Genomic DNA, 26,066 nt, shown 5'->3' on the forward strand with positions numbered 1-26,066 from the left:
TTTTCCTTATATCACACGATTTGTCTTTTCATCTCTGGCCTTTGTTCAACTGCCTATGAAACCGCCTCTCTCACCTGTATCCACCTGTTACTTTCCAGGCTGGGTCCTGCCCCTTCTCTTTTCCAGCTAACAATCAGTCTGAAGAAAGGTCCTAAGCCAAAACGTCATCTATCCATGTTCTCCAGCAATGCTCCAGCACTGTATCTTGTTTCTCACTTTTTACTTTTTGTTTAAATTGAAATGTCTGTTTACTGGAATGAACTGGCTCATGGGTGGTACTTGATGCCACGTGTCCATGCATTCTCCATAACTGTTATTTAGACCAATTCATAAGATAGCTCTTGCAATAATTGAAGCACTGTTCTTCACTGGGTTTCTTTTGTTTTGGTGCTTGGGATGTGGGTGTTATGACTGAGGGAAGGCTACATTTCCCGTAGCTTCACGGTTCAGTCAACTGATTCATGGGATGTTCCAACAAATGGTTAATGAGAAGGAAGGATTTGTTTTGGTTAGAGATATCAGTTTGGCCAGAATAGCAGAATCCACTGATTGTCTCAAATAGCAAGCTTATTAATATTAATGTCCACATGTAGTTAAGTAATTGATTTGTTTAATGTTGTCTTTTCTATATGCATCTGAACTTCATTTGCACCATTTCAATAACTATTATTATGTCTAAGAGGAACTGCAGATGCTGGTTTAAACTGAAGATAGACACAAAAAGCTGAAGGTACACAAAAAAGCTGGAGACTGAAGAAGGGTTTCGGCCCGAAACGTTGCCTATTTCCTTCGCTCCATAGATGCTGTTGCACCCGCTGAGTTTCTCCAGCTTTTTTGTGCACCTTCGATTTTCCAGCACAAGTCAAGTCAAGTTCCTTCTTGAACACAAAAAGCTGAAGTAACTCAGCAGGACAGGCAGCATCTCTGGAGAGAAGGAATGGGTGACATTTCGGGTTGAGACCCTTCTTCAGACTGGTTAGGGATAAGGGAAACGAGAGATGTAGATGATGATATGGAGAGATAAAGAACAATGAATGAAAGAAATGCATAAAAATAACGATGATAATGGAAACAGGCCATTGTAAGCCATTGTATTATTATGTCATTTACCAAGCAGTTAAGTAAAGTAATGGTAACTTTGACCGTGTTAATCTCAGTCAAAGCACTCTCTGTGTGTATGATTGCTCTACTTCCTTAAGCCTTGTGTTTAAATCTCTCCATTTACCTCTCTCTGTTATGCCTTCTAAGAATATTTATAAGTTCCATATTTTCTCATTTCACCTTAATTCTTATGAAGTTGTTAAAGACATTTAAATAAGCCCTCTCATCATACTTGGATTAATGCAATAGTTTTTTTTGTTGTGTTTTCTGCTTACCCTTAGATTTCCAATTGCTAAAATAGATCATTTGGATTTTGCGGGGATCAGCGGTGCATTGCAATGCTGAGACAATGATAACTTCTAAATAATCGGGTGTCCTGAGTGAGAAATGTAAATGTAAAATATTTTTTCTCGTATAAACTTGTATCTTTTTGTTTGTGTTTAGAATGTTGTATCCAAGAATGCTTTCCAGTATCGTGGCAATTCACAACATGATGCTCAAGAGTTCCTCCTATGGCTTCTTGACAGAGTCCATGAAGACCTGAACAATCTTGTTTTACCAAATGGGAGGCCTCCTGCCAAGGTATGATTGATTTAGTTATTCGAAAATGGAACAAACTTCAAATATATTTATATATTTGGGCTAGACAAAAATGCTGGAGAAACTCAGCGGGTGAAGCAGCATCTATGGAGCAAAGGAAATAGGCAGCGTTTCGGGTCGAAACCCTTCTTCAGTCTGAAGAAGGGTTTCGACCCGAAACGTTGCCCATTTCCTTCGCTCCATGGATGCTGCCTCACCCGCTGAGTTTCTCCAGCATTTTTGTCTACCTTCGATTTTCCAGCATCTACAGTTCCTTCTTAAACATATATCTATTTTGATTACCACTGCAAAGCAGATCATTTGGCTCAGCAAATTTTATAGTAGGACTGAAGTATTTATTCAGTTTATCTGCTTTTTCAAGCGTTAAATTTAATATTTCTGACAAATTATTGAAAACAAATCTAGTTTCTCTTCTAATTATTTTGCCAAACACCTTAAATGGCTGCTCTCCGTTTGCTGATGCAACTGGAATTCTCCCCCCGTTTTTCTTTAATTACATGTTTTTTGTTTTTTATTTCTTGGTGTTGGTGGGATGCTAGCCACAGAATTCCCCATTTCTTGCTTGTCACTCCTTGCACTCTATTGAGTATGCAAATAGACTACTATTGGATTTTTATTAATTACGGTGAGATGCCCAAAATACTCGATTGCAAGAACCTTTCTAGATTAGAGATTGAAAATGCTCTACCCTTGTACGTTACGAGTTTGGCATAGGGCGATTCTATTACATAAATACTCTGCAATTCCCTTACATTGTAAACTGACGTGTGGTGGAAATATAGGCAGAAAAGAGAGTAGGGATCAACTTAAATAGTGAGATGTTTTAGATGTATGAAGCTATTTTAAAGTATCCCTGATATATTTCTCTTAATATCGTTGCTGTCCTGAAACAGTGTTATAGAGCAAATACATCTCCATATTAAAAAGATGTAAGGTTGAAAAGCAAAGCATTAGTCAAAAATAATGCTGATTACAAAGTAAGCACAAAGAAAATTCTTGTAGTTAAAACTTGCAGAATATGACGGAGTACCATTAATTTAGATTATATTGGATTGGAAATGGGCAGATAACATGGGACAGAACAAGTTTATTAAATATATTAGAGTGCAAATAAAATATGGCACAGGAAATATTTAGAGCTTCAAAACTGCTGCTGTACATAAGTGAGAGTGAGAAGAAACAAAGGAGATTGAAACATTCAAAGGGCCATACTTGCTAATGTGAGTGACATTTGTTATGGCATGCTAGACAATTACTGAGGGTTTCATTCAAGGAGCAGCTTGAAGACTGAGGGAATAGGCAAATATGTTTTCCGTGAGAGAGAATGAGGAGAGAGAGAGATATAGCACACATGCTCGGAAGTTCTCAGCAACAGACTATAGCTATTATCTTCTAAGTATTGCTCCATTATACAGGATACAACACTGCTCTGTGCATGACTAATATACCTCTTGCCAAAGTCACAATTCTGTCACTCAAGCTTGTTGAAATTTTTAAAGAAAAAAAAGAATTGGCAAATCTTACTCAATGTATTTTCTTGTCTCCAGCCTTGTACGGCAATCAAGAGCAGGCAGGTGGCTGCAATATATGCTTACTGTGGTGTGGGTATCTTCCATTGGTGTGTGAATTTCATTTTATTTTTGACCCCGATTACTTTTCAACAGTCCAGGATCACAGGTGACTAATTTCTTAAAGATAATTAGGATTTATTTATTCTATATAATATTGATTTTCATCTGCTACAAAGTATAGATAAAAATTAAAATAAAGCAAAAAATGCATGAAACACTCAGCAGATCAAGTAGTAGGTATGTTGCAAAGCCTACCTGAAGCGTCGTTGAAAATCTGTCGCTGCAAGTGTGCGCGATTTTGGCGCCATTTAGAGGGGGCGGGTTTAAAACGCGATTTTCTCTAAGCTGTTCCAATCGAAAATGTTCAGCCTAGTTAATTATTAACGAAAAATCGCTGGAAGACCCCGTCGCAAAAGCTATTATTAGGTTTAAAGGCCTTGAATAACAGTTAAAGTAGTTTAAAAATCAATCTCTAAACCCGCGACAGCCAGCAACCGCAGGGTCTCATAAAGCAAATAGCAGAAGTTAGGTTGTATATTTTTACATTAAAAAGGGCTTCTAAAGATCCCTTTATACAAAGTTTAATATTGCGAGTAGCTCAATTTGGGCCCATTATATCCCGCAGTATTTTTCTCAGCGTTTGGGGGCACAAATCTACCGCAATGTGAACGTTCTAAACCAGCGCGTTCCACAGGGACCCACTGGAAAGCTGATTTAAATGGGCATTTATTTACAGCAATTAAACACTAAATTCCTTCCATTTGGCCTATAAATTAATGTAAATGAGATTTAAAAATCATGTTTTATTGTGAATTATTTGTGAATATTATTTGGACATTTAGGCTATTTAAAAATGTTAATCATTTATTAAGAAATGGATAGATGTTTAGATCTAGTAATTGAAGTCTGAAATTAGCTACAATTAGGTAACTAACTAATTATATGCTTTAATTTCAGGTCATCCAAGTAAGATTATTTTATATTTGTTTCAGAATGCTTCAATCTATGATAACTGAAAATTTCATTCAGTTCTCTTAATTTTTAAGAAAGTTATGGGCTTTTGACTGTTCACGATCACAGCTTTTTTGTTATGTCCATAGAAAATCAATAGGGAACAAGATGCTCATTTCCCAGTATGAAAATGGCCATAACTTTTTAAATACTTGAGATATGAAAGTGAATTAGGTGTCAAATTAAACTTATTTTTATGCTTTATCTGATGGGATAAATTACAGACTTGATTTTTAAAATCTCAAAATTTTGTAACATTGCTACAAGTAGCATCTGTGGAAAGAACCGTTACTTCAGAGGTCCAGAATGAATTGAAAATTTGAGACCAAACTGACTCAGAGTGCTTTTATGCAATATCTCAAGCAATGCCTGTTCTCTCCTCTGCCAAAAGAAAAAGAACAATATTTAATTTTGCAACATAATCTAATTAGATGTTATCGCTTTTAATAAACAAAACAAAATTGCTTACTAATATCCAGAAATTGAATGGAGAAGGAGAGAGGAAAAGTGTTCTAGGATAGCCCTTAATGTGCTTCCGTTCCCACTTTTGTTTGGGTTAATGCATCTCTAAGGATCTGTGAGTGTTTTTGCTTACAATTACAAATGGTTGCACGTGTGAGCAAAGTTGAAATTGTAGGGACGGGCAGTGTTGTCTTTAATGGTATCCTTTAATTTAAAAAAATCAAACGCACGAGGCTGAACTTCTACGCTTCCAAATACAGGGGCACCCCGTGTTACGGTAGACCTAGCGTATGGAAATCCAGCCGTGGGCAAATTCTCCCATAAACTTTTCAGGAATTTTTCAAGATAATAAAATGTTTCATTGTATTCATTAATTACCTAATCAGTAAATATTCTATTAGTATGCTGTGGAGCATTAGTGTGTATATTTGATGAAATAAAATAATGATTGGACATTTATGCAGGGTGATATATGAATGGCTATAGAAATCAGATGTTTCTGACTGGGGGGGGGGAAAGAATCGACTAAGGACACGGAACGGACTCTTGCATCTCAGAGACTGCCTGTATAATGCTTTGATAATCATGCTTTTACCCAAGGATGAGAGTATGAATTTATCTGTGCAGTATCTATGAATGTTGCAGCCTAGGCAAATGAATGACTGCCATTAGCTCATTGAATTGACATTGTTTCTTCTTGTCTTTGGCTAGCAGTTGGATAATCGCAATAAACAGACCATATGATGTAATTTATCAGCATACTTTCAGCAGCATGGTTTGCTTTTCATTACGGGTTGGTGACTTGATTGACCTGAAATTATGCTTTTTTTTGGATTTTTGTTCTTTCCATTTCTCCCATTTTTGTTTAATTTTGTCCTGTTTTTTGTGCATTTTCAGCATCATTTGTAAGAATTGATGCTAGGCATGTACTTATCAGTGGTATATTTTTATTCTTAATAACTAAACCATCACACCGTGCTTCTACACCTATGATTTTAGTTTTTAAATGTGCACATTAAAACAATTACTTTTTAAATTATTTATTGGCTATTTCTAAAAATGTCAACAGTTTATTGTAACGAGCAGAGCGAACTTATCAAACCATTTTTTCTCATGAGTTTCTAGGTGAACAAAAGTTAATTCTAACTTAATCTAGCAATAATAAACCTGGTGTTAAGTTGCGGTAGCATTTCTCTTGTTGCTAATTTTATATTATGAGTCGCAGAAAATTTGATTTTGTTGTATGGAATATCTTACAGTAACTTTTTTTTATTCAGCCTCCGTTAACCGAGGATGGGTTGTGTGAAGGGCCAGCTCTCCCAGCAAGGAGCAGCTTTATACAGGAGCTCTTTCAAGCACAGTATAGGTGAGTATTAGAGTTTAAAGTGAAAGACAAAATAGTAGGGTTCATTATTTTGTATGTCAAAAATATTCCAAAACCTTTTCAGTACTTTTGGTATTTTGCAATAGTATCTGCACTTAAAGCATAATTCCTTTGGATATTGTGAAGGATTCTGTACAATTAAAATATATTTTCCTCTTGATGTATTGATGTTGGATAATCATAACCTCCCTCTCAAGGACCAGTTTTTCAACAGAGGTGAAAGTATGATGTCACTATATGTATTGGTATACTCAGCAGTAAATTGTTGCTGTGCCTGGAATGCCTTTGGACGCCTAGGATATACTTGTTCAGTGTATGATACTTGATATTTTGCTTGCATCTGAAAAATCCTGCATTAGTTCTGAGTTGGTTTAAACTCCTGTTCTTGTGCTGCTCCATGTGCATTGTCAGGGCTCAGAGGGCCTCCCCTCTGAGTTAAATGATCTTGGGATGCAGACTGACATTTCAGTGGAGTGCTGAAGGAATGCTGCACCGAAACAGGTGCCATTTAAGGGACCCGCTAAACAGAGGTCCCGCCTCTCTTGGGTGAATGCCAAAAAAAATCCATGGTCTTATTTGAAACAATGTATGTTTACACTCATTATCTTGGATAATATATCAAGCAATAACCTTTAAAATTAAAGGATCTGGTCATTAGAAAAATATGTATCAACAGCAATACTCAAGATGCTCAACAGCATCTCCGTCAAAGTAATTGGCTTGTTTGGCACCCGAAGCACCACCTTAAACATAATCTGCTTGTACCACTGGCTGAGTGTGGCTACATTTGACATCATCCAAATAATGCAAGAAGCAACTGTGACAGGTACCTCCCTATCCAAGAACTGCTCTGCACAGATGGCGAAGGCAGCAGTTGCCATTGTCATTGGCACCTTCTCCATGTCTCAGACCATTCTAAAACTTTGTCAATAGGCCCAAATCCTGGAACCTCCCATCCAATGATTTTATGAGAATACCATAACATAGAGGATTAGCAGTGGTGATGCCTCCGACGAAAATTCAGTATGATAAATACGGCTGACTTATTAATGACACCCAGATGCTGTGAATGAATAATGATATTTTTTTTAAATCACAGATTAACCGCGCCCTCTCAAATCTCTCCTTCTGAAGACCTTGGTTTTGAAGGTCCAGAAAAAAAAAACCCTTTGCTTACTGCAGTACAATTTCTAGATTCAATTTAGAATTCTGAAATTTTTGTAAGACCCCAAATGTCTGTCTGTGTTGGAGAAATCCTTAATAGATTGACATCTAAATGTCTTTTGTTTCTCTTTTTTTTCTATTTTAGGTCTTCGTTGACATGTCCCCATTGTCAAAAACAGAGCAACACCTTTGACCCATTTCTCTGCATCTCTCTGCCTATCCCTCCCCTTCAGACCCGGTATGAATTTTGGTTACAGCTATTACTCTTAGAATTCAAGGCCTCTATCAATCCTGCAGAATATCTAAGTGACATTACCAAATGTTGTTGATACTGAATGCATTGCATCCAAGGCCGAAGTAGAGGGTTTAAAGTGGTCCAATGCCAGGGAGATGGAGCGGGAGAGTTAATTTCAGGACACTGCCAGCTATATCAGGAGAGCACAGAGAATGCCATGCCTGCAGTATGCATTTAGTCCCACTCTTGAGGTCATGAAACTAAAAAGGATGCAAAACGATTATGATTAATATGCGATTAATAGTGATTTAGTCATATTGATTTGGTATATAGCGGGACATAGATTAGCTACAGAAATCAGCAGAGAAATGGCAGATGGAGTTTAATTCAAGCAAGTGTGAGGTGTTGAAGTGTGAGGTCAATTGTAAGGGGAAAATATACAATTAATGACATGACCCTTAACTGCATTGATACACAGGGGGAATCTTGAAGTCCAAGTCTATAACTCCCTGAAAGTGCCAACACAAGTAGATAGTGTTGTAACAACAGCCTGTGGTATGCTTGCATTCATAGGACAGGGGAGTTATGATGCAGTTTTATAGGATTTTAGTTACGCTGCATTTGGAGTATTGTATGCAGTTCTGGTCGCCCCATTACTGGAAGGATGTGGAGGCTTTGGAAAGAGTGCAGAGGAGATTTGCCAGAATTATGCCTGGGTTAGTGGGTATTAGTTACAGGGAGAGGATGGACTGACTTGGTTTGTTTTCTCTGGGATGCCAGAGATTGCAGGGAGACCTGATACGTAAATCAAATTATGACTGGCGGACATAGGGTACACAGTCTGAACCTTGTTCCCAGAATGGAAAAATCAAATACTAGAGGGGAAAGCTATAAGGTGAGAGGGGCAAAGTTTAAAGGAGATGTGCAGTGCAAGTTTTACACAGAGGGTGGCGAGTGCCTGGAACGCAGTGCCGGGGGTGGTGGTTGAAACAGATATGTTGATGGCATTGGATAGGCACGTGGATATGCATGGAATGGAGGGATATGGGTTATGTGCAGGTAGATAAATGGTGATTTTGGTATCATGTTCACCTCAGACATTGTGGGCCGAAGGGCCTGTTCTTGTTCTGTACTGCTCTATGTTCTAAGATTTACGATGTTACTGGGACTGGAGGGTTCGAGTTATAAGGGGAGACTGGATAGGCTAAGGTTTGTTTTTTCCCTGGAGTGTAGAAGACTTAAGAGCTGACCTTATTGAGGCATATAAAATATTGAGAGGCCTAGCTGATGAACAGCCACATTATTTTCCCCAGAGCAAGGCATGTATTTAAGGTGAGAGTCGAAAGATTTAAAAGGAATTGGAAGGGCAGCTTTTTCCACACAGATGGTGGTACGTATACTGCCAACGAAAGTGGTAGAACTAGGTATAATTAATTACATTTAAAATAGATTGGTGGTTACACAGATAGGTTATTTGAAGGCATAGGGGCAGGCCCAGGCAAATGGAACAAGCTCAATTCAGCAACTTAGTGCAGATGAGTTGGGCCAAAGGGCCTGTTTCCATGCTGCATAACTCTGTAAATTTGACCAATACCCCTGCAAGTTTCTGTTTGTTGGGCATGCATCTATTCCCTCTGATGAATGTGCATCCACCAACTTTTCAAGCAATTAATTCTACACCATCATAATCTGTTACAGATAAATATTTCTGCTTGAATCTATCATATTGGTTAGTCAGTTATCTCAATCTATATTCTCTGGTATTAATCTACCCACTGAGAAGAGTTGCTTTCTATCTATCATTGTTCCCCGAATAAACTGGTCGTCTTTTGGGAAAATATTGAGCAAATTGGGTCTTACTGCTATGTTCGCAAGAATGATCTAATTGAAATGTAAGATTCTGAGGACGTGAATGGTATGAGGTTATTTACCTTGTTGGATGATTTAGAACTAGGCTGCCAGTCTCACGATGAAAAACTACTCGCTTAAGATTGCAAGAAAATTCTTCTCTTGGGGTTGAGAATCTTTGGAGTTTTCATGTTCGTAAGTGATAGGAGCAAAATGAGGCCACCTGGCCCATCAAGTCTACGCTATTTAATCATTGCTGATCTATCTTTCCCTCTTAACCCCATTCTCCAGCCTTCTCCCCATAACCCCTGACACCCATGCTAATCAAGAATCTATCTATCTCTGCCTTAAAATATCCATTGATGGCCTCCACAGCCTTCTGTCCCTTTTTATCCTAATTGTGGAATCTGAGCATTGAGTAAATTCAAAGCAGGACATAGATTTTTGAATTATAGAGCAGTGTATATTGTCAAGCTGTGTGGATCAGGCAGGGAAGTGAGGTCAAAGGTCTGATCTGCAATTATTAAAATGCATTGCCTTCTCTTCAAGGTTAGGGCTGAGCAGTGTGTTTATTGTTATTCAATGGTGTAAATGTACAGATAAAATTTCAGTCCGGAAGAATGAATCTGTTGGAATTTTCCTGTGTATGAAGGAAACAATATTGGAGGGGAAGAGCAGAAAGAATGCTGATGCCTTGGGCCAGCCAGATGCCATGCAATAATATCATATTGCAAGTTTCATGGCTATTATAGTCTTCTGGGATAACCACACCAGGTGGAATCATTTTTAAAAGTCTGACAGGTGCATTGTTTACAGATGAATGTTTACAGACATCAATATAGAGTGCTGAAGTTTACTTGTGTTGCTCGGATAAACTAGTACACAGTGCTCTCAGTTGGATAAAGAATGCAATTATTAAACGCATGAAAAGAAATTCGGAGAAAAAAAAAGTGTGGACTCATTCGGATTGTGAATGGATGCAGTGTAACATGATTGCAATGGGACTTTTGCATGTGATCCATGAATTTGGAAAACAGCCAAAAGGCAGGTCATTTTTTTGTGTTGGTGTGCTACTTGCAGTTCTCACTGGCATCATAATTGTTGTTGATTAAGCACATCTGTTTAATGTTGAACGGCCTGCTATGTCTCAGAGCAAAATTAGGAATGCTGAGGGTTTTTTTTTCCTGAATGCCTTTATCTCTCTCTCCCCTAAATATAAACTCTCCAAAGGAAAGTGTTACGTCGCCTGTATATGGAAGTAAAAGCATGTTGCAGTTTTGGGACAAGGCTTTAAACATTCCTATCCACCCAAGTTTGTTGCTTACAGAATTTAAAGCTGCTGGCATAAATGTGGAGGAAAAATATATGGAATACATTTAAACAGTACATGTTTGTTTTGCTTAGATCAAGGTTGCTTTGTACAGCTGAACGTGGTTCTGTGTAGGAGCAATGCTGAGATGCAAGCTGACAAGGGAGTTGCAAGGGGCATGGCCATTTCAGAATGCTGGAAGGGGAGGGGGCAGATGCACTTTGTGGTGGAATCTTGTTGTAGGTAGTGTAAATTTGTCGACGTATCAAATGAGATTTTAAGGGCTTTCTTTGTGACTGCAACAATGTGTTGGACCCAGTATAGATCTTCAGAGATATGCATGCCCAGGAACCTGAAGTTATTGACCCTCTCCACCATAAATCCATTGATGAAGGCAGGTTTGTGTTCCTGGCAATAAATGCAAATACATCAATCATTACGGCAATTAAAATCTCCACTCTTGCTCACAGGTTTTGACGAATCCTGGATTCAGTCTCCTCACAGCATGTTTTTAAAATATCGATGGGCTTTTATTACAAATACCGTGGTATCGAGGGACATGGTGTTATGGAAGCTGTGAAGGCATGTGGAAACACCTCTCTCTTTACTAGTTTCTATTCTGCTGGCTCACAGTGGCCTGTAAAACACATTGTTGCCCTTTCAGACTGTTTGACCACAGCCCAGAACATACTGCCATAATGAAATGTGCCTTTTAATACAGTGGCATCACCATCTAATCAGTAATATGGCGCTCTTTTAAATCATGTATGGCACATATTATTGTACCGATTTCAGACGCTTCAGCTTCTTGTGACATATTGGAACATTTATGTTTGCACTCTTTGGAATTTATTGCTCGCAGGCTAGAAAAGAAATCTTCAGTACAAGAAAGTTGTACAATGCAATCCATGCCATCAACAGAAGGGAATACATAACTGTGAAATAACTATTTTAGTAGACATTAAAATGGGAGGGAGAGAGTAAGGTTAAGTATTTTATGATGACAACCACAGGCATAATTGGTGTATTCCTTAATGTGGTAAAACAGTGAGATTTTAAGCATTGTGTGGTCTCATAATATTTTTATCCAACGGATTTTATTCTATATTATTCCAGTACTTGCAACTTGAAGAATGTGATTTACTCTCTCCTTGGATGAAGAAATATTTATAGTTCTGATTCAAATCTTTTTTTCAGATAGTTGTTCTTTAATGCAAATGTTTGTGCATACCGTCATCAACCCCTTGTGTTTTTGAAGTTTATTTTAAGGTGGAATAGAGAAATTAAACAAACCAAAGTTCCAGGCATCCTGTCACCACAGGACGTTCATTGGGCATGTTCCCTTCATTTTGTTGAGGCAGTCGCATCATTCTATTGAGGTCTGCACAGTCAAGGATTCGGATGACAGCAATAACATCCCATTCCTCGAAATGATGTAGAGAGGATAAGACAGAAAGCAAAAATGGCTTTCCTGTAAATCATCTATTGTAGGACTTCAGCCAGGTCTATTTGAGTTGCAAGGGGGCACAGAACGTTTGGAATAGGATGTTTAGGAGGATTGGAATATATTGTACCATGTGGAATCAGGAGAATGGAACTATAACACAATGGGTAAGGGCATGTTAATAAATTCTTTGGGCTAGAGTGAAAAAGATGGGTTGAATGGAAGTTGGTGGTGCTGTGGCAGCTGTGCCCTTTTGGCTTTCCTATCGTCAGACACATGTTTGAATCATTTTGCTTAGACCTGATGTATAACCATACACTAATCCTGATTATAATTCAGTTATTGCTGACTGGACATAGCTTTAACCTATCTCTTTTCCAGGCCTTTGAATATCACCGTGGTTTACGAAGGGAAATGTTCACATTGCATGAGAATAGGAGTAGCTGTTCCATTGTCGGGTACAGTGATCAAACTTCGCGAGGCAGTTTCACAAGAAACTAAAATCCCCACAGATCAGGTAAACATTCATAATAATTTCAACAGTTGGTTTAGTTCAATTTATCTGTACTTTTGACCACAATAAATCCTTTGTATAAAAAGAGTATTAGGGTTCCGTAGCTTTGGGAACAGGAGGGGGGTGGGGGAAGGGAGGGGGTAAATGAGATTGTCTGGGTCTTTATTGTCATGCCTGCCCCACATCATTTCACCTTTAAGCCACTTTCTAGCTTTGTGGAAAATCCCTTTGTTGAAGTGCTGCTCCATGGGGGTCCTCAGCGAAGTCTTTTTCTATTAACACAGCAAAACTCGGAGGGCACCACGCTTAAAAGGGAGCTTCAGTTTCAGTCAGAAGGTAAAATGGACCAACCACTGCCCTGCCTTTGGGTGTGCTGCACTTGGAGCCTTCTGTGTGATGTCGCCGAGCTGGGTCAGCTTTACTCTGAGGGAATGCCTGCATCCTGGGATCTCTGGAAGAGCTCTTCAACTAAGGATTTTTCCACAAAGGAAGGAGGCAGTTAATTTCCACTGTGGGGCACAGAAAGGGGTAAGTGTGTTATGCTGGCAGTACCACCCCTGCGGCTAATTCCTGTTCAGGAAAACACCTGCATACTATTATCCAATTATAACATTTAGTGGTGGGAATATCCTTTCTGGTGGCCGTTAGTTGTTGCGTGGTCTGAATCTAGATGTACAGCTTAACGTTAACCCTGGTTTTCATTAATTTGCCTAACGTGTGAAATTTGACACAGGAATAATATTTGCAGGAAAAGGTTGGGGGGGGGGGGGGGGGGGGGGGGGGAGCTGTGGGTGGTTCTGTTTTTCCAACAAATTGCATCAATACAGTCGATGGGTATGATATGGCTGAGGCAGCTGGAAAGGCATAACAGACAAATTTGCGCTGTGCCTAACCAAGGAATGCTTGCAAATAATGTTTATTTCCATTGTGGGCATTTTAATGCCTTAATCGCTTTTGAGAAGATTCTAGTGAGCCATCACTTTGACACAACTAAATTACTCCCACAGCATTGTTATGTAGTCCTGGATTTTGACCCTCGTGTGATGAAGCAAAGATTATATATTTTCAGCATATTGTATTAATTGCTGGTGGTGGCATTCCATTGCAACATTTTCCATCTGGTTGGTGGAACTTGTGAGGTGCTACTGAAACAAAATATTTACTTTTCAACTGAGACCTCTAGCCTTGATGTGCATGGGGTTCAGTTAAATGTTCTATTCATAAAAAATACAGTTATTCGGTTGTGGCACGGGGAAGAGGAAAACAGGATGCTAGATTCAACGAATCTGGCATGGATGGTTAGAATTTGAATTTATGACTGAATTAAAAAATCCAATGTGTTAGAGAAATGAACAAATTGAGATTAATAAGACAGCCAGAAAGTGAGAAGATTGTAGGTTGGAGATGGGGCAGCATAGTGGTGCAGCGGTAGCGTTGCTGCCTCACAGCTCCAGAGACACGGGTTTGATTCTGACTGGGTGCTGCCTGTACGGAGTACATTGTCCCTGTGACCGCATAGTTTTTCTTCGGGTGCTTCAGTTTCTGCCCACAATCCAAAGATTTGTAGGTTAATTGGCTTCTATAAATTGAAGGACCATGTCAGTGTTAGGGTGATCGCTGATCGGCGTGGACTCGGTGAGTCGAAGGGCCTGTTTCCACACTGTCTTTGTAAAATCTAGTCTCAATCATGTAAAATATAATGCGGGAAAAAGTATTCTGTATATCTGAGTTAGTTTAAGGACAATGACACAGGGACCTTGAAAATATGGTCTCAATCTCCTGAATCAGTGGGGTAGAGGTTTAACATTGTGCTAGATGTGCGAGCTGGAATCGTACAGCTGATGTCCTAATAGGACTGAATGCTATTCTTCACCCAACAATCTAAGGGCATGTTTTGAGGTTGATTAAGTGGCGTTATTGAGAAAACATTGAGGTGAGGTACCCCTTGTGCATTGCGTAGCCACAGCAGTGGCAGTAATAGGAAACAGGAGATCATTTGACATGTGTTTAAATCATTCTATGGCCCAATAACACATAAATAAATAAATATATAATGATCAAGAATACAATAAATTAATAATCAGTAATACTTAATAACAAGATCATAACAGTTCAAAACTGAAGTATGTAGTGCAACCAAAATAAAGTCCATAATAGGTAATTGTTGCTGAGGTAGGATTGTGGTCAGGTGCTGATGGTTGTTGGGTAGAAGCAGTTCTTCAGCCGGGAGGTTTTGGTTTTCTGGCTTGTTCTTGATTTCTTGGTCCTCCAAAATATTCTAAATGGAATTTAAACTGGAGGTGGTGGAGGGAGGACTTAAGCCAGAAAGGGTTATTGGGAAGAAAGAGCTACTTTAAATTTAGTTGAATCTGGTTGGGTAACTATAGTTGGGTGGAGATTATTCCATGCTTTAATTGTGCGGGGGAAGAACGAATTGCTGTATACATCTGTCTTGGTAGCTGGGATCACAAATTGGATCAAATGCCCTCGTCTGCTCCTAATTGGTTTGGGGTTGGTGTAGGTCTTGTAATCTATGTCGAGGCTCCTGTGCATTCTTCCCGATGGTATTAGCAAGATGAGAATATGGCCACAATTGTGTGTTTTTTCGATGTTAGCTGTCTTTTTGAGGCAGCAACTCTAGATCCGTTCAATGGTGGGGAGGTCAGTACCATTGATGGATTGGGCAATGTCTATTGCTTTCTCCAGTTTCCTTCATTCCTAGGCATTCGAGTTACTGAACTAGGCTGTGATGCAACCAGACAGCATGCTCTGTACCGTACACTTGTAGAAGTTTGGTAGAGTATTTGGCAACATACTGAATCTCCTCAATCTTCAGAGGAAGTACAAGCATTGGTGAGCTTCTTTGTGAATGCCTCAATGTTCTGGGATCAGCACAGATCTTCAGAGATTTGCCTGCCAGAGATATGACGGAAAGTGTGAGGCAAAAGGATTGAATAGTTGCAAATTGTGACGCTAGAGGAAGGAATGTAGGGGAAGGGGAGAAATATGTGCAAATCCAAGTGAGGCACAGGGGATATGAGGGGGGGGGGGGGGGGAGAAGAAAAAGGAGAGAAAGAAAATCGTAGAGCAGGAGAGCAACAAGAATCACACAAGAGGAGCAGTGGGAGAGAGTGTCATAGAACTCTCGTCAGAGAGAGGAGAACTTTTTCCAAGTCGCATATCTTGAGAAGATTGCGCAGTGAAGCAGTAAAATCTAGAAACTGCAGATACTTGTTTACGAGAAAAAGGGCAGTGCTGGAGTAACTCAGCCGGTTAAGTTATCACTTGGGATAAAGCAGGAAGGCTGATTATTATTTGAATGGCCATATGGCCATGCACTGCAAATGGAGGCAATGCAATGAGATTTGGGTGTCTTTGTCACCAGTCACTACAAGTAAGCATGCAGCTGCAGCAGGTAATGAAAAAGCAAATTGTATGTTGGTCTTAATAGTAAGAGAAATCAAAAGAAGGGCAGGAATGCTATGTTACAATAGTACACGGCTTTGTTGAGACTGCACCTTGAATATTGTGTGCTGTTTTGTTCTACCTTACCCTGGAAAGAAGTTCTTACTATTGAGGAAGTTATGTGAAGGGTTACATGATTGATTCCTGGGAAGGCAAGACTGAAGTAAAAAATAAATTTGGTCGTTTAGGCTTGTATTTATTGTAATTAGATTAAGAGGAGATTTCATAGCAACCTACAATTCTCTAGCAGGGCTGGGCAGATTAGAGCAGGAAGAATGTTCCAAATAGCAAGGGAATTTGGGAACAGTGGTCACAGTCTAAGGATTAGTAGCAATCCATTTAAGACTGAGATTAGTCAATTTCTTTCGCAGAGAGTGGTGAATTCTCAACCACAGAAATTAGTTGAAACCAAATGGTCAAACATTGGAAGGAGTTTGAAATCTTTTGAAAGGCTACTTGGATTAAGGAATATGAGGCAAATGTTGGAACAGGGTATTGAATTTAGATGTTTACGAAGGAACTGCAGATGCTGGAAAATTGAAGGTACACAAAAATGGAGGATGGGAGCGCCCCACCGCCATCTTGCTTCTTTAACGGTTGTTGCTCAGGGAAACCGTCCCCTTGGCAACCGCGGGCCAATCACGGAGCGGAGGACGGGAGCGCCCCTGCCAGCGCAGCACGCGGCACAGACAGCAGTGGGGGGGAGAGAGAGCGGCTGCCGTACAGATACATAATAAATGGTAGTGAATATACTTTTTTCCCCGCAAAATCATCCCGTGGGCCAGATTGGACACCCTTGCTCTACAGATAGCACCCGAGGTTGGGATTGAACCTTGGTTAACTGTGCTGTGAGGCAGCAGCTGTACCAACTACGCCACTGTGCTGCCCTTTTATTTGAGAAGGTCCCAACCCTAAATGTTGTCTGTCCATTCCTTCCACAGATGCTGTCTGACGGTCTGACCTGCTGAGTTTGTTTTTAAAGTGTTCTGTTTTTCTATTTTTCCTACTCGAGTGAATAATCCTAAATTTCCCCAAATTTGATTGTGTCAGCCATGTTCTTGCCAATGCACTTGACTTTTTAAAATTTTGTCCAACTCTTCTTAAGACCAAGTTGACTTTATCTAATCACATTTTTAAACTTTTAAACTTCTTAGTTTCTGATTAAAATAAAAAAAGTTTATTACCATACCCTAGATAAAACAGGGAATTCTGACAAAAGGGTCTTCAACGTGTAACTTTTATTTATTTTCCAATTGATTTTCAAGCCTGACCTATTTCCAGTATTTTCTGTGTTTATTTTGGATTTCCAACATCCTGCATTTTTTGGTTTGCCATGTGATTACCAAATGATGGGTTCTAGCATTTTGCTAGCAAATCTAAGGCTGTGCTATCTTTGAATTTATATTTGTACTTCTCTCTCTCGCCCTCTATCTTTCATTTTGTAACAGTTTTATATTTACTACTTTTCAGTCTTCTGGGATTGTTTTAGAATTTATCTAGTTTTAGTAAATCCTCATTATAGTATATTCTTTCTGCAGCCACTCTTGGAACCCTGGGATGGTGACTGTCAAGTTTGATGTACCAGTTGAGTTTTATCCACTAAATTTAGGTTTCTGTGTCTGGACCCATTTTGTTTTCTGCTGCATTTATTGTGACATACAGTGAAGACATATAAAAAATAAATTGTTTCATATTTTGGAAATTGTTCTCTGTAATACTCTTTTCTGATCATTCTCTATGGGACGCACACTTATTATTGCTTCTGGCTTTCTTTATACTTGTAGAAGCATTCACAAGCTTGTTTGATATTTCTTGCTAACTTGGCCTCTTCTATTTCTACCTGTCAATATTTCAGATATTCATTGCTGTTTCTGCAAACTCCCAATCATCAGGATTTTATATGTTTAATATTATCCTCATCTCAGTTGGCTACATATGGATTATTTTCTCAAGGGATTTTACATAATAGAATGTGCATTGTTTTGAGAGATTTGAAATATTTGATTTGAAAACAATTGTAATTTTAAAATAGTCTAATGTATCTATCATAACCACAAAATTGTCCTATTTAAATTCAAGACTGATATCCATCACTCTTGCATAGTGTAGAACATTTTTATCACATTCTGATAATTTTCCCCTAGATAATGCCTATTATGAGATTGCTGTTTAACTTTCATTCCACGTTGAGATCTAAGAAAGCCTGTTCTCATATAAGTTCCATGATGAATTGTGGCAGCGAAGCGTATTAAATGCATTCTGTGAACATATCCTTCAAACTCTTTAAAGATTTGATTCATCTAGTTGACGAGAATTAAAATCTTCCATGTTATATTACCTTTGGTTCGAGGTTTACTTATTTCTTCATTAATTCTCTCTGCAATTCTTCTGCTGATGTTGGAGAGCTATAAACCATGTTTTGTCTGTGGTCCCTTGTTGCATATCTCCCAACTCTTCCTGTACCAATTGTACTTGTGGTTCTAAATGCAATGGCCAAAGAAACTTAGTGGGTCAGACAGCATCTGTGGAGGGAATGGACAGGAGGCGATTTGGGCTGCTGGTCGTGTATAAAAGGAAGGCAGACGCGAGAAGAGCAGTCTATTGTAGTGACCATGTTGGGAAAGTCTGTATTCGGGTGATAGTGCTGTGTTTGAGAGTAAGTGCTGAGGCTTTGGCTTGCGAGGGTTCAGCCAGGAGGGTGATGTTAATATAAGGTAAAAGTCCTGATGGGTAAAGTGGATTAACTCACAAACTAAACACTTTAACTCCTCCTCCCTGTGTCTATCTGTGCTGCCACATTTGGAGCTTCTTGGATATGACATTGAGTGTTTTGAAGTATTTACTGAGGTCCTACATTCTTTATTTTTAAGGATACAGCATAGAAACCAGCACTTTGGGTCTATGTAATCCCCCTTTCACATCCACTTCCTACACATTGGGGGCAATTTTACAGAATCCAGTTACAGAGGCTACATAGTCTTTAGAATGTGGGAGAAAGCAGGAACATCCAGAGAAAACCCATGCAATCACAGGGTGAACATGCAAACTCCTCACAAACAACACCCAAAGTCAAGATCAAACCCGGGTCTCTGCGTAGTGAGGCAGCAGCTCTACCGGCTGTGCTATTGTGCCATTAATTCATTGAGTATATCCAAGCATTATTAGTTGGTGCAAATGCATCAGCTTTCAAGTTTCAGAATTATATTCCATCTGCCATTTCTCTGCTCTACTACCAACTAATTGAACCATGGTTACCCTCCTTATTTCCATCAATGGCATCATGTTTTGTGTATTCTATGAACTTTCCGATCATACTTTGAGCAATTGCTATTAAATTGCAATTAAATGTATTGACCCTGTTATTGTCTAAATTTCTATTTTGCACTAAGATCTTGAATTTTCCATTAATCTGCAACAATTGCCTTGCCTAATCTCTAAATCCTGATCACTCGTCCCTATCCTTTAGTTTCTACTTGCCCAGTTCTCAGTTTTACCAGAATGCCATGTCTTCCTAGTTCATGAAAAGCCTCTTAACATGTAAGATTACCCTAAGAAACTATTACTGAAGATATTTTAGCTTGGCATTTAAAACATTTTGAGGCAATCAAGTGTAGTCAACGTATCTTTGTGAAAAAGAAATCCATGTTTGGCATTGCTTGCCTTTATCACTAGAGGGCAGAGAATTCTACACTTAGCTACTGGATTTCCAGCTGACAAAGAACGAGAAATTCCTCAGCAACTTGGTGTGCTCTCACACATCTGCAAATCTTAGGGAAACCTTTTGTTTTATTTTATGCTGTGAGAGAGAAGAGTGGGGAAAGAAAACTGCATTTGCTTCACTTTTTTGGTGGGGGGGAAGGGGGGAAGAGATCTCCCTCCCTGTTCCACCACTTGCCTTGTTACCACACCCTGCCAACCCAGCTAATCCGTAAAAGCCTATCGTTGTTTTTCTCTTTGCTCATTTGCCTAAACAGCATTTTCTAATTTGTTTTCTCTTCCATGTACAAGCTTTCCTCCTACCAAATGTGTCCTGTTTCCTTTAACCGGAGGTATCCTGCCAAATTGATAGCTGGCAAAGGGATCTGTTCCATTTTATCTAAGGATTACAGTTGAATTTCTGGATTACTTGGTGTTATTGACTCTCAGCGTTCATTCTGTTGGAAAGACGGTCTGTGTTGGCTGCTTTGGTTAATGAGACCCAGTGAGACACATTTCTTGGTCATTTCTCCTCGAGGTTATCTGGGTGGTGGGACCTGAGCTGGTTGAGCCAGTCCCCATGCTTATCATCTTAAGCAATTAAACAATTTCTTCTTTAACAATGACTGCAAATGTATTCATTATTCAAAGTGCTACTAATTGTGTGTGATGGGGAATGGCATTACATGTATAATAATCCAAATATATTGCATTGCAGTGAGGCATAGCAAACAAAAGCTAGAGTAGGACTGGTGGAACCCAGAGAACCAGGGCATACTTGTTCAAAATCCCAAGCAAATTAAATGGATTAGGGGAGGAAGAAATGCATAAATGCTGTAAATTTAGGAAAGTCTACCATATTAAAAAAATTGAGGGCAATCTTTTTTTAGTTTTAGCCAGCACTTAGAAATCAACTGTTGCACACTCTCTCTGTGACTGCTTTTGGTTGCTCCGCTTTCCTCTCACATGCCAAACCTATGTAGGTTGGGAGGTTAAATTGGCCACAAAAGGGGAAACTGCTCTGTAAGTAGGCGAGTAGTAGAATCTGTGGTGGACGGGGGAAGAGTTGATGAGAATATGGTGGGAATATAAAATGAAATATTGATGTAGGATTAATTGATGCGTGGTTGGAGAGGACTCGGTGGGGGGGGGGGGGGGGGGGGGGGGGCATAGTTTCCATACTGTACCTCTCTGAGACCCTAACATTAATGCAGAATTGTTGGGGAACTAAAACAGCTAACAATGGTTGCTTGATTTTTGTTCCAAGTGGCCAATAGCTTCTCTGTACAATACAGCATCTAGCAATGTTGAGGAGCCAAATGTTATAGCTTCATTCTTTATTAAAACGTTTTGTTTTTCAGATTGTACTAACGGAAATCTATTTTGATGGATTCCATCGTACCTTCAGTGATGGTGATGCTTTGGACACTATTCATGAAAATGACAGCATTTACGCGTTCGAGACACCTGATGTTTATATTGGCCAAAAAGGTACATTTTAGTAAGAGAGCATGATATCTAATGATATCCATGAATGCCCTTGGCAATTGCAGCATTCAATACCAAGGTGTATTGAATACATCTAAATAATTTTGTTTTGATCATGAAGCATATACATTTACTCTGTAATAAAACAAAATGTTGAAGATACTCAGTAGGCCAGGCAGTATCTGCAGAGGGAGAAACAGAATTAATGTCAGTGATCTTACATCAGGACTTGTACAAAGGCATTGAAATGAAGTGTTAACTCTGTTTCGGTGTTCATAGTTGTTGCCTGGCCTGACCTGAGTTTCCACCATCTTTTCTTTTTATTTTAGATTTCCAAAATCTGCAGGAGTTTGCTTTTAGGATTTAATTTGATATATGTACTCTACAGTACATATTTTCACTTTTCCAAAAGTCACAATTTGGTTCCCTTATACGTTAGTTTTCGCATTTCTAAGCAATGTAAAGCACTATTGTTGCATAGAACATTGTACATAGAGCAGTACAGCACATATAAACGGGTCCTTTGACGCACAATGTCTGTGCCAATCATGATGCCAAGATAAACTAACCTTATCTGCTTACACGTGATCCATATCCCTCCATTTCCTGCATATTTTTGTGCCCATCTAAAAGGCTCTTAAATGTCATTATGATATCTGCCTCTACAACTACCCTTGGCAATGCATATTAGGCATGTGACCCTCTGTGTAAAGAACTTGCCCTGCACATTTCCTTTAAACTTTGCCCCTTTCACCTTAAAGCTGTGTCACCTGACTGGTTAGCATGCCATTAAGGTTTTTCACTTTTTGGGATACGTGACAATAAACTAAACTGAACTTGTCTGACATTTCCACCCTTGGGAAAGAAACGTTCTGACTGTCGAGCCTATTTGTACCTCTCATAATATTTATTTCTATCAGGTTTCCACTCCACCTCCAGAGAATGAGGGCAAGGATTTATCATTTTGGGGTGAGAGCTTGTATCAGGTCTGAGAATGAAGAGAAGGTAGGCAGGATAATGAGGTCAGGGAGAGAGGTTAACCCGGCTGATGGGCAATAAAAGCGCTGAGAAAAGGTGAATAATAATGGCAGATGCAGCCAGGTGAGGTCGAGAGAAGAGGTGGAGTTGGATCATCTTTTAGTGTCTTTCTCCACCTTCACCTTTCCCTCCTCAAGTAAGTCTCCACTTCCTTGGCAGCTCTGATTCCTCTTCTCAGCTTGTATTTTCCTGCCTGTAGAGGTCTGCATCCCTGCTCGTGTAGGCCTCATCTTTAGACTGGCGGAGCTGTCTGAGTTCTGCTGTAAACCAGGGCTTGTCATTGTTGAGCCTGATCCGGGTTCTAGTGGGAATGTAAATCTCCTCACAAAAGCTGGCATATGATGTCACCATGTCTGTATATTCATCGAGGCTTGAGATGCTGCTCAACCCGCTGGGTACCTCCAGCAGATTTATTTTGCTAGATTACAGCATCTGTTATCTCTTGTCACCACGTTCATGTACAATTTTTTTTTAACATGCCTTTATCTATATCCTTGGATGCATGACACCATATTCTTACACCTAGCCAATCAATATAAATTATATATGGCAGAAGGCCTGTGACTGTGCCTTGTAGCACTCCAGTAGGAAATCTAAAAATGACCCATTTCAGTCTGTTTGAACAATTCTGTGTCTATTTTAAGATACACCTGACTTTTTGCTCCCTTGTTTCATCGAACAATTGTGCGGTGGCATTATCAAATGCTGGTAAATTACATCCACTGGTTCTCAGTTATTCACCATGCGATCTGTATTTTCAGAATAAATTCCTGGATTTGAAGCTTTCATAATGTAGCTTGCACAAAACTCGGTTGGAGCTGCCGAATCACCATATAATTTTCTAACTACACCACATTCATGTTTTCACGAGGTCAAATAACAAATGCAAAGAAAACTGTAGAATCAAACTCGTATCATAGAAACAGGCCACTTGGCCCACTGTGTTAGATCGGACATCAAGGTCTAATCTACGCTAATCCCTGTTTCTTTCCTCTTGTACCCCATCCCAGTCATGTCCCCTCTGATTCTTCAAGGGCCAGTGTACAGTGGCAAATTAATCTGTACATCTCTGGGGTGTGGGAGAGAACCGGGAATCTGGGGGGGGGGGGGGTGGGGGGGGGGGGGGAGGAGAGCGGGTCCACTATGGTCAGAAGGAGAATGGGCAAACGTCACTCAGACGGGGAGAATGTGCACACAGTACCTGAGCTCAATATCAAATCTGGTCTGGAACTGTGAGGCAGCAGTGCCAACCTATGTGCCACCGTGCAGCCCATTGCTTTTCAAAGCTTTCATGATGGTCTTTTAACATGACCATAATAAATGTATCCCACACCACCATTTCCTATCCCCAGGAGGACTTGTGATTGGGACGTAGTGAGAATGAAGGCACATTGGCTAGAGCAATTTATTTGTGCAATTTTGACGTATTGCTTTATCTCAAATTATTTACAGTTAATTGATGAAAGCATGAAATTGTGTGTGTGTGTTTCTAATCCTCTTTCTGCATTTGTTTTCAGCGATGCTTACAAACCTAAATCAGAACAATGTCCAATTCAGCACTTGTCACAGGTCTACTGTCTACTCTCATGGAGGGATGAAACAGATCAAACTAGAGCGAGTGTACAATAAGGGTTTAGGGTATGAGAAATCACTGCTGCTGGTGTGCAATGCGTGCTTTACTGGGCAACAGGGTAAAAGGTAATTATCTCAGGTGTAAAAACTAAAAGGTTGATTACTTTTGACACGGGTACGTGACATTTGAAATGTTTTTTTATCATGTTTTATGTTGTTTCCCAGACTAGCTAATTAACTCGTGCTCCCTATTTTCGAATAAGATTTTTCTACCCTTATACGTGGTTGATGGCATGTTTGGTTTAGAGATATAACATGAACACAGGCCCTTCAACCCACCGAGTCCATCGATCACCTGTACACTAGTTCCGTTATCCCACTTTCGCATCCTACACATTAGAGGCAATTTGCAGAAGCCAATTAATCTACAAACTTGCATGTATTTGGAATGCTGGAGGAAATGGGAGCACGCGGAGGAAACCTTCACAACATTTGCCCTGTTAAACCTCCTCGAATCTTTGTTTCATTAAATCACCTATCATCCTTCTAAACTCCAGACCCAGTGCCTCAACGAAAGAGAATTTGATGGGGGATTGGGATATATAGTAATAATTATGTTTATGCTGATTTACCCCATAATCTGGCTATAATGAAAATACCGGCAGTCATATTCTATTGGGTAGACTTGATGTACATTGTAGGATCAGCCCAGGAAACATGTTATTTCTGCCAATAGTTGGATTAGAATTAATTGTACGTGCGCCATAAACTATTGATGACCTTCCATTTGCGAGTCAAAAGTGGACAATAGCCATCAATAAATGAAGCTTGATCTCTTGAATGGAATATAATTGAGGTATGACTATAATCCATTTAAACCCATTAGAGCTCAACTAGTCTTTGCTGATGTGTTTACTGCTCTTGCAACTATGAACTAATGCGGAAACTTAGGGCACTTGATGATATCTGTGGGCTAAGCTGCACAAGTCAATACCCACTTCTCCGTGCAATCTATACGAGCAACCATTTTACATGAACGTAACAAACTTTTATTGCTAATTCAGAATTCTTATTCCGCCAGCAGAATAATCAATTAAGTCAACCTCCTGACTGCAGAGAATTGGTTGAATACTGAGTGCAATATGGTGATAGACTTAAGAATAAGGCTTAAATAATTAAAAAAATGAGAGTTAGGACATTGTGCTAAGAGTTCACTTAACCCTTGGTTTTGTATTCAAATATCTTGACTCCTTTAAATTTCTCTTTCAATTTGCTGTTGACATCTGTTTTCTAGGTTTGGTCATCCCTTTGTGCTCTGCTTAGATCATAAAATAACATGGGAAGGACTGCAAAAAGCCATTTTGGATAAGATGCGGCATCTCTTCAGGCCAGGGATGTTCACAGAGGTGAGGGCATCTGTTAGCTCCCCTTGATAGTGTGTCGCTGTTTAAGGGAATACAGAATTTTGGATTGCTTCTGCTCAATTAAGCAATCATGTTTTGGGTTACTTTAACTGCTTCACTTAATCAGATTCAGATTCAATTTTAATTGTCATTGTCAGTGTACAGTACAGAGACAACGAAATGCATTTAGCATCTCCCTGGAAGAGCGACATAGCAAATGATTTGAATAAATAATAATAAGTGTCCGGGGGGGGGGGGGGGGGGGTGATTGGCAGTCACTGAGGTACGTTGTTGAGTAGAGTGACAGCCGCCGGGAAGAAGCTGTTCCTGGACCTGCTGGTTCGGCAACGGAGAGACCTGTAGCGCCTCCCGGATGGTAGGAGGGTAAACAGTCCATGGTTGGGGTGAGAGCAGTCCTTGGCGATGCTGAGCGCCCTCCGCAGACAACGCTTGCTTTGGACAGACTCAATGGAGGGGAGCGAGGAACCGGTGATGCATTGGGCAATTTTCACCACCCTCTGCAATGCCTTCCGGTCGGAGACAGAGCAGTTGCCATACCATACTGTGATGCAGTTGGTAAGGATGCTCTCGATGGTGCAGCGGTAGAAGTTCACCAGGATCTGAGGAGACAGATGGACCTTCTTCAGTCTCCTCAGGAAGAAGAGACGCTGGTGAGCCTTCTTGATCAGAGTTGAGGTATTGTGGGTCCAAGAGAGGTCATCGGAGATGTTGACTCCCAGGAACCTGAAGCTAGAAACACG

At 39.8% G+C, this 26,066-nt stretch overlaps 1 protein-coding gene across 2 annotated transcripts in view; it reads left to right on the top strand.

Annotated features, from left to right (window-relative positions):
* usp31 (ubiquitin specific peptidase 31) overlaps positions 1–26,066 on the top strand; it is a 93,096-nt gene that overhangs the window by 41,717 nt on the left and 25,313 nt on the right. For both annotated transcript variants that reach the window (XM_033040880.1, XM_033040881.1), the window contains exons 3-9: positions 1,546–1,683; positions 6,023–6,111; positions 7,439–7,531; positions 12,511–12,646; positions 21,166–21,295; positions 23,848–24,028; positions 25,197–25,308. In XM_033040880.1, coding sequence (XP_032896771.1) covers positions 1,546–1,683; positions 6,023–6,111; positions 7,439–7,531; positions 12,511–12,646; positions 21,166–21,295; positions 23,848–24,028; positions 25,197–25,308 — 879 coding nt within the window. The remainder of the gene's footprint in view (positions 1–1,545; positions 1,684–6,022; positions 6,112–7,438; positions 7,532–12,510; positions 12,647–21,165; positions 21,296–23,847; positions 24,029–25,196; positions 25,309–26,066) is intronic.

The sequence above is a fragment of the Amblyraja radiata genome, chromosome 22, assembly GCF_010909765.2.
Source record: "Amblyraja radiata isolate CabotCenter1 chromosome 22, sAmbRad1.1.pri, whole genome shotgun sequence".
NCBI lineage: Eukaryota > Metazoa > Chordata > Chondrichthyes > Rajiformes > Rajidae > Amblyraja > Amblyraja radiata.